The following is a 15,771-nucleotide window of genomic DNA, read 5'->3' as shown; positions in this document are numbered from 1 at the left end:
GACCATTAGCATCTATACAAATATCTTCAAGATTTGACATCTTTTGCAAGAATTACACAATCAAACCTCATTCCATCTCCCTCTATAAATACAAAGCCTACCAACAATGAGAAAAACACCAACAAAAAACACTTGCATTTTCACATCAAGAAACAACAACACTCTGCATTGTCCATTAAAGTTTGATCATGGATAGAGTGGCTAAGATCTCTTCACAGAGGGCAGTGGTGATATTCAGCAAGAGCACGTGCTGTATGTGCCACGCCATCAAGAGACTATTCTACGAGCAAGGGGTGAGCCCTCTGATTCACGAGCTCGATGAGGACTCAAGAGGGAAGGAATTGGAGTCGGCCTTGATGAAGCTCGGCTGCAGCCCTGTTGCACCTGCAGTGTTCATTGGGGGGAAGCTCGTTGGCTCTGCAAACACGGTGATGACTCTGCAGCTCAACGGCTCACTCAAGAAGATGCTCAAAGATGCAGGGGCCTTATGGCTATAGAGATCACTCAACAACATGAACATGAAAGGGCGGTGATTTTTAATAAGGCCAAATCAAGCTCTACTCATCTTGTGTAGCTCCTTTTCTTTTTATTTTCTTTTTTAGCTAGGCGCCGCGGATTTTGTAAGGGCACTGTCTGAAGGATGTACATAGACTTTCTCTGATCTAAATAGACCAGTTTGAAGCTTATAAACTTCTGCTACAATCTACAATTAGTTAACTATATCATCAAACTTTGTTTAACTATATATAACTCTTCATCTTTAATCCTTGCTCATTCTTTTCATTGAACATTGATCATCAACACATGATGAGATCCTTAAAAGCTCATGAAGAATTGCAAGCAAAAGGTGGAAGCATGATTATAGAGGAAGTGAGTGTGGTTATATTCTTTGATCAGACACAAAAACCAGACTGAAATGACACATAGACTCTTGCATATTCTCTCTGCATTAAGTGCTGTCCAAATGCAGTGGTGTGGCCTTTCAAAACTCTTAGAGGGAGTATTTATAGTGGATATTATTTTTTAATCATTTTGCATTCAACAGTTTCTGCCCTTTTGATTTTGATTCTCTCAATAAAGAAAGGGTGATTACTCAAAGGAGAATGATGAAGAAGCCTCTCAACAAAGTTGTACCAAATATACCAGATTCTAACACCTCCTTTGGTTTTGCTATTATCTAGTGGGGCTGTCATGAAAAAAGATTTATTCGGTGATCACTATGAGACAGGAGTATCTCTTCTTATACAAAATCAAGGAATTTAAATACTACTATCAGAAATTAATTATTAATATTTGGGCCTAGCAACAATAAAAAAAATCAAGCCCAACCCTTCTAGCCCAACTCATGATTGACGAAAGCCCACTTTTCGAGAAGCCCAATCATTCCAAGGGAATTAAAGTAGATTACGGATTATAAACAATGAAAAATTACGATTCCAAACATAGGAAATTCCAATTCCGCTTACCCAACATGGAATTTAAAAATGAGTATATAATAAATAGTAAATGATATTATTCTCAAGCCAAACCAGATATTTTTGTTACAGAATTGTTGCTACCCTTCACCGTAGCTAACAAAGATAAACGGTTATCTCAATCAAAATAGCCGCCACATTTTCTTGGTTTTTTCAGGTTCCTTTTCCTCTTCAATTCCATGCATTTCTTTACAATGCAATTTCGTATTAAAATCACGTGGGTTTGTTGAAATCTTTGGAAAGTTTCGATTTTGCGAACTAAATTCATGTGCTATTTTCGAAATCCTTCAAAAGCTTCGATTTTACATACGTCGCACTTACACACATTGTTAATGTAAAAATGGGTTGTAATTAACCGCAAAATATTCTTGAATTTGTTTTGTATTAATTACAACTTGAGTAATTTGCGTGTGAGCTCTTTTGTTTTGATATTAATTGAGTTTTTTTTCTTAAATAGTTGCTCCACTTGTTTGCTGTGTAATTAGCCGTAGTGTTGATTCAAGATTTCTTAATAGGTTCTTATATTTTGGTGTTGCATATATTGCTGAAATTCATAGCAATCATAAAAGTAATTTCCCAGCTGTGTTACTTTGATTTGTTCATATGTGTTGATTTGGGGCCAGTTGAGAGTTTGAAGATCATTGCCACAATTTTTGGTTGGTTTGAAAGTGATGAATATATATGTTTCTTGTGTGATAAATGTGCAGTAGCATCAAAGTAGGAATACTATTGCATAAATCATGTGTTTATTTGTGTTTTGTAGGAACTTGGGAGTGTATTTGTCCCTCCCAAATCACTCATGGAACTGGCTATTTTGTATAGACTGCAGTGAAGTAAGATTTTCAAGTGTAATATGGCAGTTGTAGCACCGATACTGTCCTCGAATCCCTTACATTTCCTCCCCAGCTCGTTCGATCCTCCCTACGAGCTCATTCACTCCCACCCGTCTCTTGGCCTCCTCTCCAAATGCAGGAGTTTAGACACCTTTAAGCAAATCCACTCTCAGTTCATCAAGTTTGGCCTCCACAACACGCAGTTCGCACTGAGCAAGCTCGTGGAGTTTTGTGCCGTTAGCCCTCATGGAGACCTTCCTTATGCTGTTTCAATCTTCAACTCCATTCACAACCCGAATCATGTCATATATAACATGATGATCCGTGGATATTCGCTGAGCTCTACCCCGAGTTTATCCCTACATTATTATGTAGACATGTTGCTCTCTGGTCTTGAGCCGAATTCTTACACATTCCCTTTTCTTCTCAAGTCTTGCACGAGACTCCCGACAGCAGACACGGGGAAGCAGGTACACGGGCAGGTGCTCAAATTTGGGCTCGTTGATGATGTGTACGCACACACTTCGCTTATCAACATGTATGCTCAACATGGGGATTTGGATGATGCAAGAATGGTGTTTGATAAGAGTGATTACAGAGATGCAGTGTCGTTTACGGCCTTGATCACAGGGTATGCGTCGAGGGGTTATGTTGATGAAGCTCGTGAGCTGTTTGATGCTATCCCTATCAGAGACGTCGTGTCATGGAATGCTATGATAGCAGGATACGCCCAAACCGGCCGGTTTGATGTGGCTCTGAGCTTATTTCATGAGATGAGGAAACAGAGAGTCAGCCCTAATGTGAGCACTATGCTCAGCATTCTCTCGGCCTGCGCTCACCAATGTGATATGCAAATGGGAGACATGGTTCGTTCTTGGATTGAGGAACACGGGCACGGTTCAAATCTCAAGCTTCTCAATGCCATGATTGATATGTATGCCAAGTGTGGGGATCCGGACATGGCCCGGAGCATCTTTGATTCTGTACAAGAGAAGGATCTTGTCTCGTGGAATGTCATGATTGGTGGATACGCTCACACGAGCAAGTATAAGGAGGCGCTGCAAGTGTTCCGCCTGCTCTTGCTGAACAACGTGGAGCCAAACGACGTCACTTTCTTGAACGTGATCCCTGCCTGCGCGCACTTAGGCGCACTCGATCTTGGCAAGTGGATACATACGTATGTAAAGAAGCATTATTCGGAGTTTCCCAACGAGACTCTGTGGACGAGCCTCATCAACATGTATGCCAAATGTGGGGATATAGTGGCTGCAAAACAGATCTTTCGTGGCGTGCAAAGGAAGAGTTTAGCCTGTTGGAACGCGATGATTTCGGGTTTAGGTATGCACGGATACGCTGCGGGAGCTATTGACCTTTTCACGGAGATGACCAACGAAGGCCTAAAGCCAGACAACATCACCTTCGTAGGCGTGCTGTCCGCCTGCTGTCACGCTGGTTTAGTGGATCTCGGCCGCGAGTTTTTCAACGCAATGATCCGTGACCACGGGATCTCTCCTCGCCTGCAGCACTACGGGTGCATGGTTGACCTCCTCGCGCGAGCAGGGCTGCTCGATGAGGCGATGACGATGGTGGAAACGATGGAACACGAGCCAGATGGGGCTATTTGGGGGTCCATCCTCGGAGGGTGTAGGCTCCACAAGAACGTCGAGTTAGGCGAGTACGCCGCCAAAATTCTCTATGACCTCGAGCCGGGAAACCCCGGGAACTACGTGGCGCTGTCGAACATCTATGCGGGGGCCGGGAAGTGGGACGAGGTGGCGAAGATCCGGACATACTTGAACGACGCCGGGCTAAAGAAGGTGCTGATAGAAATCCATAGATTCCCATTCTAAAACCAATATGCGATAGAAGGAGAGACCAATGAGACTTATATAGTGGTTTCAGTTCTCTCTTTATACCGACTGACGTGGGATAATGTTATATTTACAGTATTTCTTTTTTGTTTTGCAACAGGTGCCCGGGTCGACATCGATCGAGGTGGACAGCGTGGTCCACGAGTTTCTAGTGAGCGACCGGATGCACCCGAGGAGCGAGGAGGTGTACCAGATGCTGGACGAGGTGGAGGAGGCGGTGAGGGCGGCGGGGCACGTGACGGACACGTCGGAGGTGTACTACGACGTGGACCGAGAGTGGAAGGAAGGGGTGGTGTGCCAGCATAGTGAGAGGCTGGCTATTGCGTTTGGTTTGATTAGTACAGAGCCAGGAACAACGTTGAGGATTGTGAAGAATTTAAGAGTTTGTGGGAATTGTCACGCAGCAACAAAGATCATATCCAAGATTTATAACAGAGAGATTATTGCAAGAGATCGAAGCAGGTTTCATCATTTTAAAGATGGTCATTGCTCTTGTAAGGACTATTGGTGAATAATTGTTTTGATGCTACTACATTTTTTTAGTGTAAATATCTCTTTCTAAATAAGGGCTTATATGAATGAATTCATCAACTTTGGCTAAAATTTGGCATTTTCTATAAATATAAAATTTTGTCGATAACATCTTGAATTTACATTTTGTAGTAAATCTGTCTTGAGTTTGATATCCTCCTAAATTGAATTCAACATGACACGTCAAATTATGTAGGTGGACAGCTTTTAAAGAGTGTAAATGGTGTTGTTTCATATGTTGTCTAGGTTAAAAATGTCTCTCAAATTTTGCTAGAATTTCTTATAATCGGAAAATCACTATACTATATGAGTTCATTAACAAACTGTTAAATTTATGGAATATACCGTATTTCAGTTAAAGTTTGTTATTTTATGGGCTAATAGCCATATTGACAACTATCATAAGCTTTGTATTTATCTCAAATTCAAATCCCACTTAAGATGAGATGAGAATGTAAGAATATTTGTATTTAATGCATAAAGTAATTGTATTCACTTAATTTAATTATATCAAAAAAATAACAATTCTAGGGATTATTGATATACAACTTACTTTGGAAAAAAATGCGAGTTTGGCGGATTAACTCGAAAATTTAAATTCAAAAATTACGATTACAACAAATAAAATATTTTGAAAAAAATAACACGATTAAATGAGAATTTTTATATTGATTGGGTTGGTCCGATGCACATTCTTACTTTTTTTATAGCAGGATGAAACTCTATAGTTGAGCTTATTGTGTTGTCTTCATCATTATATAGTGTTTGAGAAAGAACAATGTGGAATATGAGAATAAATCAAATGAGTATCTTAAAATTGTCACGACGTAGTTGGTTATAGGTTGAAATTTGAGGAAACGTAAAACAAAAGGGGTGATACTGTTTTATTTATAATGAGAGAGACAATAGAAAAATGAAATGTGAAGTGTAACGTTGAAGCCCCATAACAAGTGTTAGGTCAGGACAATTTAGGCGGCGCTTAATCCTAATTAAATTATTTCTATTTCTTTCACTTTCATAATTTTTTTTTTATATTTTGGAGTTTTATTTTGTGTTTTTGTATCTAGTTTTCTAGTAGTAGTAGTTTTCTTACTCCCTCCGTCCACGATTTAAAGAGTCATTTTGACTCGGCATGAGTTTGAAGAAATTATTTGACTTTGTGAATAAAAGTAAAAGGAGAATGTGAGTGGAATGTGAGACTCATTTAAAGTATTAGTTTTATATTGGATTGTGAATGTAAAAAGTTGGTGGAATGTGGGGTTTGCATACTAAAACTTGAATAAAGTAAATAGTTTATAAATCGTAGTCGAACTAAAATGACAAAAGGACTTTTTAAATGGACGGAGGGGGTAGTTCTCATTCCTTCAAGAAAGGGAAAAACAGAGTTTATTTGTGGGATATTCGTGATTATTTTTCTTATATATTACCTGAAGTACAATTTAATTATTCCAATTTCCAAAAGTTCCATTGAAGATACAATAATACTATATTTTTTTGTTCAAGTCATCACATGAGATGCGAATATTCAATAATTACGATGATTTCACCTTTAAACAAGTAATAAAAAATGTTCCTCGTATTTCTAGTACTTGCGAGCATTGAATCATTACTCCACATGATTTCGCCTTCAAAAAACTATTCGTTATGAAAAACAATTTTAAAATCACAGATCTTGACAATAAAATTCTTCCTTCATCTTTTTACTACACACAATTTTGCGAGTTCTAATATTTAAAAAATATGAAATAAAATATGTATCTCAGTTCTCACACTATTATAATGACAACTAAATTTGAGGGCTTAATTAAATAGTAGTAGTAAGTTTCTTCACACAAACAATGCCATAATTTTCCAATTTATGAGTGGGTTTGGGTAAGCTTTCAATAGTCCTCAAAATTTAACTTATTAGATGTTTTTGATGCATTAATGTTTTAAAATAGATACTTATAATAAATCATAATGATTTGGTGATGTCTATCTAATCTGATTTTGTTGAGTTATTATATACTCCCTATTCTAATATCATTAATAATTGATTAACACATATTCAATTACATGTTACCAATACTAATGCCATACAATAAAAAGAACATAAAATTATAATCTAAAGAAAATCATTTTAATAACGAATTATAAAAAATTCAGTTATAACTCAAATTTTAAAATCTAACATCATGTGAAAATATGGCATGTAGATATAAATGTACAGATAGTACGTAACATTACATTCCATAGTTCCAAATTCCAATGCAGATAAGATTCAACTAATTCACTATTACAGAATTTAATTAAAGTTTTTTTACTGAAAAAGATAAATCCTGCTTTTTTGACTTTCACCATCACGCAATTCTTTATTTCCACGTATAAAACCCCAAGCACACTCAAACACAGCAGCATATAAATAAATTCTTGCACATTAATTTATTTGATTTTCCTTTTGCTAATTCTTCGAATTCATCTTTTTCTTATTTCAATTTTGCTCCTCTTCCTCCACCCTACTTTTCAAGAATCGGAGATTTTCTTCGATTTGTTGATCTACTCTTTATTTTTTTTCCTCTCTCAAAACAAGCAGTGTCTGATCCCAAATCTTGAGCTAATTGGGATAATTGATCATTCCCTGAAAAAAAATCCCCCAAAAAAGTTCCAAAGATTAGATTTTTATGAATGGGCTACCTTGAAATGACGGATGCAAGCATTTTTGGTGGTGAGCATGAATAGATGTATAGATAGATAGATATAATTAAAAAGGGGGGTTTTGAGGTTGAGTTGATATGGGTGGGTGTGTTCCTTGCTTTGGATCATCGAATAAGGATGGAAACGGCAATGATTTTGATAATGGAGTGAAAGAAATGGGAAAAAAGGAGCCTTTCAAAGATGGTTCAGCTGCTCATTCTAACAGCCAAGTTAATAGAGTGAATTCAGGTATATAGTTAAGCATTTTGCTTTCATGTTTTTGCTTTATTTATATTTCAGTTTAGTGGATTGATATTTGTGGTTGAATGTATTGAATTTGGATAGATATGTTTGTGTTTTTGTGATGGCATGATAGGGAGATCTATTCTTCTTCTTGATCTATGGTGAATTCTATTTTTTGGTGATTATGATGAATTTGAGTCAATATTATGGTTTTCTGATCTTGGATGAAAGGGAAATGTTGGTTGATGGTCTTTTCTAATTGTCTTTTCATTCAATTGTGGGAGGAGTATGTTTGATAATGTAGCAATTCATAGTTAATTTTTAAATTGTGCTCCTTTTCAATTTTCAGTGTAAAACCTGGCTATAGTTTGAGGTTCTGAGAATGTGATATCCAATTCGGGATAGTAAATGTAACTAACGTAATGCAAGTTAATTGTGTTGATCTTCTATTGCTTCACTTTTCATCATCTATGAGAAATGCAGTTAGAGTAGTTAAATTGTTCATAGGTTGGGAACTTGGAGAATCGATGGTTCCTGTATGCATTTCGTTGCATGGTAGAATTTCATAGCTTTTGGTGTATGGAATGCCGAGGGAGGATTTGAAGTGGGGAATGTGTTATGAGTAGAACTGATAGTTTCCGTTTTTCATGAAATAACCGGTAGTATTTTTTTACTCTATGCATGCTTTGTTATTTTTCCAGATAAATCAAAAGCTCGAAATAGTCATGATTCTAAGAAGGAACCAGGAATCCCGAAAGAGCCAACAGCCCACATTGCTGCCCAAACATTTACATTCCGGGACCTTGCTGCAGCGACAAAGAATTTTAGACCGGAGTGCTTACTTGGCGAAGGTGGGTTTGGACGAGTTTACAAAGGCAAGTTGGAGTCGGGTCAGGTATGTTTGATTCCTTGTAAATCGAATAACCAGATTGTTAGCTTTAAGTGCTTTCGCCCTTAAGTGGATGGTTTGAAACTCGTAGTCTGAAAATTGTTTTTTCCGAGCAGGTGGTCGCAGTTAAACAACTTGACAGGAATGGTCTTCAAGGGAATAGGGAATTTTTGGTGGAGGTTCTCATGCTTAGCTTGTTACACCATCAAAATCTCGTAAACTTGATCGGATATTGTGCTGATGGTGACCAGCGTCTGCTTGTTTATGAGTACATGCCATTGGGATCTCTGGAAGATCATTTACATGGTTAGCCGATTTTTTTTGTATCAGAACTCTAACCTGACATTTATATTCTTGATTATTGTTGTAACTTAGGCTCACTTAATTTTAGGGGATAATCATATGATCTAAGATTTGAATGATATTAGAAGTGGAAACCTTATATGATGGGGTGACCCTCTCCCATAAATGATATCAGAACATTAACCAACTTATGAAAATTGGCAAGGTTTTCTTGTAACCAATGAATATCTATTGGCCTGGTGATATGTAGTCTATAATCCGATTATAGGTATGCATTAAGCTAGTTTTGGAGGCAATGTTGGTTTAAGATGGGGTTTACTGCCGATGCTAAAGCATACAATCGATGTTTGTTTGGATGGATTTAGATAATTGCATGTCTTCTTTAGTCTACCGTTTGAATTTCTTGGTCCGTCTGCAGATCTTTCACCCGATAAACAACCTTTGGACTGGAATACGAGGATGAAAATCGCTGCTGGGGCAGCCAAGGGACTAGAATACTTGCATGACAAAGCCAATCCACCGGTCATATACCGAGATCTAAAATCTTCTAATATCCTTCTTGATGAGGATTATTTTCCTAAGTTGTCGGATTTTGGGCTTGCAAAGTTGGGTCCTGTTGGCGATAAAACTCACGTGTCAACTAGGGTGATGGGCACCTACGGCTATTGTGCTCCAGAATATGCCATGACTGGCCAACTGACATTGAAATCTGATGTTTACAGTTTTGGAGTCGTCTTCCTTGAACTCATCACTGGTCGAAAGGCCATTGACAATAATCGAGGTGCAGGGGAGCATAATCTTGTTGCTTGGGTATGTGGCTCTTTCCTTCCCTTGTTGTGCTTGTTTTAATATGTGCAATTATATGATAGATCATAGTGAATTGACATTTTGTCACTTGCTTGACTCCATGGATCCAGGCGAGGCCACTTTTCAAGGATCGAAGAAAGTTCCCCAAAATGGCCGATCCCGATCTACAAGGCCAGTATCCGATCCGAGGTCTGTATCAAGCGTTAGCAGTGGCTGCCATGTGCTTGCAAGAGCAGGCTGCCACGAGGCCTTTAATTGGGGACGTCGTGACAGCCTTGACGTATCTAGCGTCCCAAACGTACGATCCTAACTCGCCTTCTGCACGGAGTAACAAAACTGGCTCATCTACTCCAAGGCACAGGCACGAGAGGAGTGCATCCAATGGAATGGACGGTCTGGATGATGCAGGGCGTGGAGGCCACCATCGCTCCTCTTCCGCCCACAAGAACTCGCCCGATTTGAGGAAGAGAGAGTCTCCGAGAGAGTTCAGTGTCGGTGGGGAGCTGCGAAGGATAGAAACCTCCGGTGGGTCCGGGAGCAAGTGGGGTTCAGACGAGGCGGATCGTGCCGACTCTCAGCGAGACAGCCCGGCGAGTGCAGGTAGAGTGAGAGAGAGTTCGAGGAATCGTGATCTAGAGAGAGAACGTGCCGTTGCTCTGGCCAAGGTGTGGGGTGAGAACTGGAGGGAGAGAAAGAGGACAAGTGCAATGGGTAGCTTCGATGGCAATGAATGAAGGAATTTCAAACCACATGTTTGATCAGATCAGATCAGATCAAGATGGAGAGAGGTGAAGGGCTGCATGTAATGATAAATCTGTGTATGTAGAGCCTTGGTGTTATAAAGAAATTTGGTAATGTATTAACGTTTTTTTGCACTTAGTCTTTACGCATGAAAAGTTATTTGCACAATCTTGCGCAGCCATTGTGTACTTGAACACAAATTATTGATCTTGTTTATCATTTTCTAAAATAAAAAAAAATAAAAAAAGATGAGATATTTCACCAAACACCGCTGATATAATTTTCTCCTCCTTGCCTGCTGCCATAATAAATGAATAGTTAGATTAGATTTATGCCTACTTGGAAGAAAGCAGTGAAGGAAGGTGTAGATGGTTGTAGATAAGAAACGCACCGAGGCGCTCCCATTTTCATCCATCCAATTCCAATGTTTGGTACCACAAAATTTTGATTTGGAATTGAATTACAATTCCAATTTCATATCAAAATTAGATAATTGGAATTCTACATCGTTATAAAATTGGACACACTGCACACACACAAACACATTGCATACACTCCTCATATCAATTTCTTCAAATTCAATTCCGTATATCATTTTTATTTGGAATTGAATTACAATAATTTAATTCATTCAAATTCAATTGGCTGTGAAGCAAATGAACCTAGAGAATTTTAAAAATTAGAAGAAAACTATAATATACAACTGTGGTAATGTTGTGTGGATGAAACACAATATCTAAGTTTAAAGAACTTATTTAATCGTGTTATCTACCTCCTCCATAATCAAATATTCATAAACAAGAACATCCAAGGAAAAAGAGAAATGGAAGAGATGAAATATGTCAAAATAGGAAGCAATCAAGTATAAGCTAGCTTCAGTATTACTTACCGTTCAATTCTTTATATCTATCGACCTCTTCCTCTGTTTTCCCTTCCATTTCAGAGGATATCATTTCGACCATACTTTTCAGAGGCCCTAATGAAACTGTTGAAGTCTCGTCTGCTCCATGTTGAAACGAAAAGGTTGAAGGTTAGAGAAGGATACTTGTTCCAGCAGTCAAAGGCTGGCCCACATCTGGGTCAACAACCATGCATCAAGCGACTCAAGAGAATATATCTGGTGATAACTAAAGATATTCATAAAGTATGCAGCTCTCTACCTTCTCATCTTCAAGTGGCCAAGAATGTTGAAATATTAATTAAATAGTTACAAGCTTACTATCATTCATTCATTTTAAATTTGATGGCTTTTTTCATCTTGGCGTCGAGTTCAGCTGTAATCTCTTTTCTATCAATATCTTCATCTGTTATTGTGCTGTGCCTGTGCTGTCTTTGGAATTGAAAACCATTTCCGCGCCAAATATCACCATTTGCAACAGCTCATCTTTGTTCACAGCTGCATGACATAAATAAGTTGAATGTTATATTTACATAGTAGCAACAAACTCCAATGATAGGAGGAAAGGTAATATAGTTTTGTTATGCTAGCCGACCCTGTTGGAACGCCAAAGCGTCCTCTCAATCACCTTTTCCTCAATGGTATACTGTCAAACATTACCAGACTAGATTATGAATACATTGCTCTGCCAGGAAGATTAACATGAATTACATAAATGAGAACCAGAAAACCTCAGTGCAGAATCGAAAAACTTGGACTTCCTTCCTTTCTCCAATCGAAAAACATAAATCCAAGTATTTTAGGTATTCAGAGGGAGAGAGACAGAAAAGAACACGTGGTCCAGATAACCAACCTGTGAAAATATCAGAGCCCTGGAATCACGCTTGCCTGCATTTGATGATGCCATATTTTATAAAATCAAAGATACATTGAGCAGGAAAAGTAATCATCATTTTCCCTTAGAGGTCAAAGAAAGAGCATACCAGCATGTTCTATTATAAGTTCTCCAGTTGCATAAGGTGGACCAGGTTCAGCACCTTGGAATAAATATGGATGATTGCAACACTTCCTTAGTTGCATGGCCACGTTGAGGAGGAGACGTTTGCGTTCTCCACCGGCATTTACAACCTCAAGATCTTTCTGTAGCAATGCCCTATAGTACTGCTTTTGCATCTGAGACATACCAACCTTGAGGATTCTCTTTCTTTTCTGCCCCACTAATAAAAAATATTGCTAGCATAAATAATCTAATACTAACTGCATTTACAATAAACCAACTCATGGGAACTGATAACTCCAGCACACCGCCTAGCAGTTTTACCATATCGACTGTGTATGGTTCTAACACCTATTTTAAGACGTAAACATACACTTGTGTAGTGTATTTATGCAGTGAATTCAGAGTGCGTAACCCTTTTACTACAATACCATAAAAAGAAGTAAATATGGACAATATAATAATGACTGAGTTAATGATCAGCAGTGACATGACATCTAGTCTAGCAATTAAAAGTAAAACCCACACGCAAGTACATGTTCGTTACTCATTATAATGAGAAAGATTAGATCTATCTGCCATGAGGTCGGGCGTCTGGAGGCACATTTATTTTCTTCTTTTACTTTAATAAACAAAACCCATGTCGTTTTGGGATCTGCTTTTATTTTTATAATAACAAGGACAATTTTTTTATGATGGTTGGCTTGTTACATGTTTTTCCCATTGATTTGCTTATTCAGATAAGATTATAAACATTGAATGATGCATCTGTTTAAATATATAATTAATGTTTCATCCTTTCGAGTATATGACAATACGTGGCGTGGCACCTTCTCATCTTTATGCTTCTTTCTTTCAACCTAGTTTAGGCAAACTAAATACTTCCTTGTTCTAAAATTATAAAAGTTCAAGTCTTTTTTTCCCATTCCAAGTCTACGAAATTTCAATTCCATTTAATTCAATTGTGCGGAAACCCATATGTAGATAATTGCCAAATGTGAAGTTGATAGCATACACCACCAAGGCCTCATTTACTTTGGTAGAACAATATGGGATGTGTGATACATAAATTTTGGATGAGAAACAAGATGGATGTGTACCATATAAACAATTTATTCACTCGTCTTATTAATGCCAGAATATCTACATGAATTGCTTACGTTGATTAATCGAACACTTCAGTAATATATGGAGTATGCTAACTACCTTGTGAAATAGTATTTGCTGATTCTCTTTCTCGAAAATGTTTTTTTCTTTTTGCCCATTCTTTTTTTCTCTCCATGTACAAACTAGCATGGAGGAGGAGTAGGGCACTATTACATATAAACAAACATTTTAACTATATTGCGAAATACATTATTTAGGTTATCTTGAATCTCCAAAAGAAAAGAACACTGCAAAGTTACACCAACAAACAAACAAACAGACGAAAAATGACAATCTCCGACTCAGCGTCGAGCAGCGGAACATGCATACACCGCCGCCACGTCTCCATCTGTCAAACTGTACAAAGAAAATAGCAAACAAGCAACCGCACAACTAGTTTCCACTAATTCTGACGGGCGCAAAATCCACACAAACAAACCTCATTTTCCTCGTCATCGTCTCCGGTTATCTCCTCCGCCGCATCCTCTTCTTCGGAGGACCCCGCGAAGGTTTCCAACTCCTCGGGTTGATCCCTGACCTCCTCTTCTTCCGATGATGAAGTCGTCGGATGAGTCGAAAGCTCGCGACGATTTCGCCATTTCCACTTTTATCTTTTCGATTCGAAGAGAAAAGCAACGTGGTGTTTAGAGTTGTATTGTATGTCAGCATCTGAAGGTGTGAAATAATGAATCATAAATGGGTCATGGACTCGGCTCGGGTTTGAGCTTATTCGGCTTCTACTTTGTTTTATTTGAATGATGTCTAATTATATTCTCATTTTTCATTTATTATCGATAAGATGAAAATTCTACTAAAGTTGCTTGCATATAAATTTCTAGTGCCATAGATTCATTGAACATTTACAAAGGTTTTGCGTAGTATTTTGCTTATGATTGAGGTCCATAAGAAGTTAAAACGACTAAGAATCATAATGATATAATGTGATTTTGATGTTTAATTCATTTTTAACTTCTTTTCTTATAATTTCAACTCAGCATTTGATTTGGTGTACTTCATAACTTCTATATAAATCCGATCGTTCACTTTGTAAAAAAATATACATAGTCCAAGTTTTTAATTGTTGCTTCATTTAGATATTAATGTAATTATGAAAAAGAATAAGCATGATTGAGAGGCCGCCCTCTCTACATGCTCAAGAACAGACTTGTGTTGGACCCAACTGCTATACATCGACGTTGAGTCCCTTCTCACGAAGGGCAATTGTCAGAATACCGACAACCGGTTTAGGCTGGATCTTCAAATTCGACATTGGACAATTGGTGTATAGGAAGCCTTGAACACCCGGAATGGAAATCCAGCATCATCAAACAGTAATTAGGGCATCCATTATAGGGGCGGCGCGCCGGCAGCCCCCATACCGCCGTCTCCCCTTCTAACTATAGTGTGGGTAGCGTCCGTCCGCAGCCTATAGCGCGGCGCGGCAGATTGGCGCGGACGATTTTTTTTTCGTTTTTTTTATAAATTCAATTTAATTTACCTAAAAATACACTTCATTCCCTTCATTATTTTCACACAAATCCAACTCTTCACTCATACTTTCTCTCACTAAAATTTGTGGATTCAATTGGTATTAAAAATGGACGATTTATGGAATGACGCGTGGAATTCTCTGATTCAAGAGGTGCAGAACCAAGCCGACGAGGAGGATGCGGCGCGCGCGGCGGAATTGGCGGAGGCCGTGATCCCTCATGCGATTACTCGTCGTCGGACCATCCAACGAGACCATAGCGGAGCGTACCAACGTCTAATGGCGGACTACTTTGTGGATAACCCCCGTTATCCACCCGAGATTTTCCGTCAGCGATTCAGAATATCGCAACGGCTCTTCAACCATATAGCGACAAATTTGGCGGAGCGGTACCGGTGCTTCACCCTCCGGAGTGATTGCACTAGCCGGATCGAGCTGTCTACTTTTCAGAAATGCACCACTGTAATTAGGGAGCTTGCCTATGCCGGACCAGCTGATATGTTCGACGAATACTTACAGATGGGTGAGACAACTAGCCTAACGGTGCTCAGGTAGTTTTGTAAGGGATCCGGGAAATATTTGGTCCAGAGTTTCTACGAAAGCCCACATCTGATGAGTGCCAGAAACTGCTAGATATGCACGGTTCGGTTCACGGTTTCCCAGGGATGTTAGGAAGCATCGATTGCATGCATTGGGAGTGGGAAAACTGCCCGGTGGCGTGGAAAGGCTAGTTCACTACTGGTTTCAAAAGCAAAGGTCCATCGATGATTCTGGAAGCCGTTGCTGACTACCGTTTGCGGATATGTCATGCGTATTTCGGTGTTGTAGGTTCGAACAACGACATCAATGTTCTTTAGTCATCGTCTCTCTTCAAT

At 38.7% G+C, this 15,771-nt stretch overlaps 4 protein-coding genes across 5 annotated transcripts; 3 read left to right on the top strand and 1 right to left on the bottom strand.

Moving 5' to 3' along the window:
* The first annotated feature begins 18 nt into the window (after positions 1-18).
* On the top strand, positions 19-690 carry LOC121770821 (monothiol glutaredoxin-S10-like). Its single transcript, XM_042167596.1, has one exon. The coding sequence runs from the start codon at positions 189-191 to the stop codon at positions 495-497; it is 309 nt and encodes a 102-aa protein (XP_042023530.1). The 5' UTR covers positions 19-188; the 3' UTR covers positions 498-690.
* An 814-nt stretch (positions 691-1,504) lies between these two features.
* On the top strand, positions 1,505-4,742 carry LOC121770758 (pentatricopeptide repeat-containing protein At1g08070, chloroplastic). 2 transcript variants are annotated; one of them, XM_042167527.1, is made up of 3 exons: positions 1,505-1,632; positions 2,239-4,125; positions 4,280-4,742. In XM_042167527.1, the coding sequence occupies exons 2-3, from the start codon at positions 2,329-2,331 to the stop codon at positions 4,688-4,690; spliced, it is 2,208 nt and encodes a 735-aa protein (XP_042023461.1). In that variant the 5' UTR covers positions 1,505-1,632; positions 2,239-2,328; the 3' UTR covers positions 4,691-4,742. The 2 variants fall into 2 exon arrangements, with proteins under 2 accessions (XP_042023461.1, XP_042023460.1); XM_042167526.1 differs by lacking the exon at positions 1,505-1,632 and having other exon boundaries at positions 1,643-4,125.
* Positions 4,743-7,112: 2,370 nt separating this feature from the next.
* Positions 7,113-10,534, top strand: LOC121769845 (serine/threonine-protein kinase PBL27-like). Its single transcript, XM_042166609.1, has 5 exons — positions 7,113-7,632; positions 8,328-8,521; positions 8,632-8,821; positions 9,237-9,628; positions 9,736-10,534. Exons 1-5 carry the CDS (start codon positions 7,482-7,484, stop codon positions 10,357-10,359), a joined length of 1,551 nt encoding a protein of 516 aa, XP_042022543.1. The 5' UTR covers positions 7,113-7,481; the 3' UTR covers positions 10,360-10,534.
* Positions 10,535-11,673: 1,139 nt separating this feature from the next.
* Positions 11,674-12,446, bottom strand: LOC121770106 (probable chromatin-remodeling complex ATPase chain). The gene is made up of 4 exons (XM_042166904.1): positions 12,248-12,446; positions 12,118-12,152; positions 11,856-11,910; positions 11,674-11,762 (listed from the first exon to the last, which is right to left on the bottom strand). Exons 1-4 carry the CDS (start codon positions 12,444-12,446, stop codon positions 11,674-11,676), a joined length of 378 nt encoding a protein of 125 aa, XP_042022838.1.
* Positions 12,447-15,771: the final 3,325 nt, after the last annotated feature.

Source organism: Salvia splendens, chromosome 16 (genome assembly GCF_004379255.2).
Source record: "Salvia splendens isolate huo1 chromosome 16, SspV2, whole genome shotgun sequence".
NCBI classification, from domain to species: domain Eukaryota; kingdom Viridiplantae; phylum Streptophyta; class Magnoliopsida; order Lamiales; family Lamiaceae; genus Salvia; species Salvia splendens.
Note: the sequence above shows the minus strand (reverse complement) of the source record. Positions and strands in the feature narration are given on the sequence as shown.

What these genes read in the sequence shown, in the direction of transcription:
- LOC121770821 (XM_042167596.1), top strand. Translation starts at nt 189, where the DNA reads ATGGATAGAGTGGCTAAGATCTCTTCACAGAGGGCAGTGGTGATATTC.
- LOC121770758 (XM_042167527.1), top strand. Translation starts at nt 2,329, where the DNA reads ATGGCAGTTGTAGCACCGATACTGTCCTCGAATCCCTTACATTTCCTC. An exon ending in ACGACGCCGGGCTAAAGAAG is followed by an intron (nt 4,126 to 4,279) that starts GTGCTGATAGAA and finishes GTTTTGCAACAG; the next exon opens with GTGCCCGGGTCGACATCGAT.
- LOC121769845 (XM_042166609.1), top strand. Translation starts at nt 7,482, where the DNA reads ATGGGTGGGTGTGTTCCTTGCTTTGGATCATCGAATAAGGATGGAAAC. An exon ending in GCAAGTTGGAGTCGGGTCAG is followed by an intron (nt 8,522 to 8,631) that starts GTATGTTTGATT and finishes TTTTCCGAGCAG; the next exon opens with GTGGTCGCAGTTAAACAACT. An exon ending in AGCATAATCTTGTTGCTTGG is followed by an intron (nt 9,629 to 9,735) that starts GTATGTGGCTCT and finishes CCATGGATCCAG; the next exon opens with GCGAGGCCACTTTTCAAGGA.
- LOC121770106 (XM_042166904.1), bottom strand. Translation starts at nt 12,446, where the DNA reads ATGTCTCAGATGCAAAAGCAGTACTATAGGGCATTGCTACAGAAAGAT. An exon ending in GGGCTCTGATATTTTCACAG is followed by an intron (nt 11,911 to 12,117) that starts GTTGGTTATCTG and finishes AATGTTTGACAG; the next exon opens with TATACCATTGAGGAAAAGGT. An exon ending in TTGGCGTTCCAACAGGGTCG is followed by an intron (nt 11,763 to 11,855) that starts GCTAGCATAACA and finishes TATGTCATGCAG; the next exon opens with CTGTGAACAAAGATGAGCTG.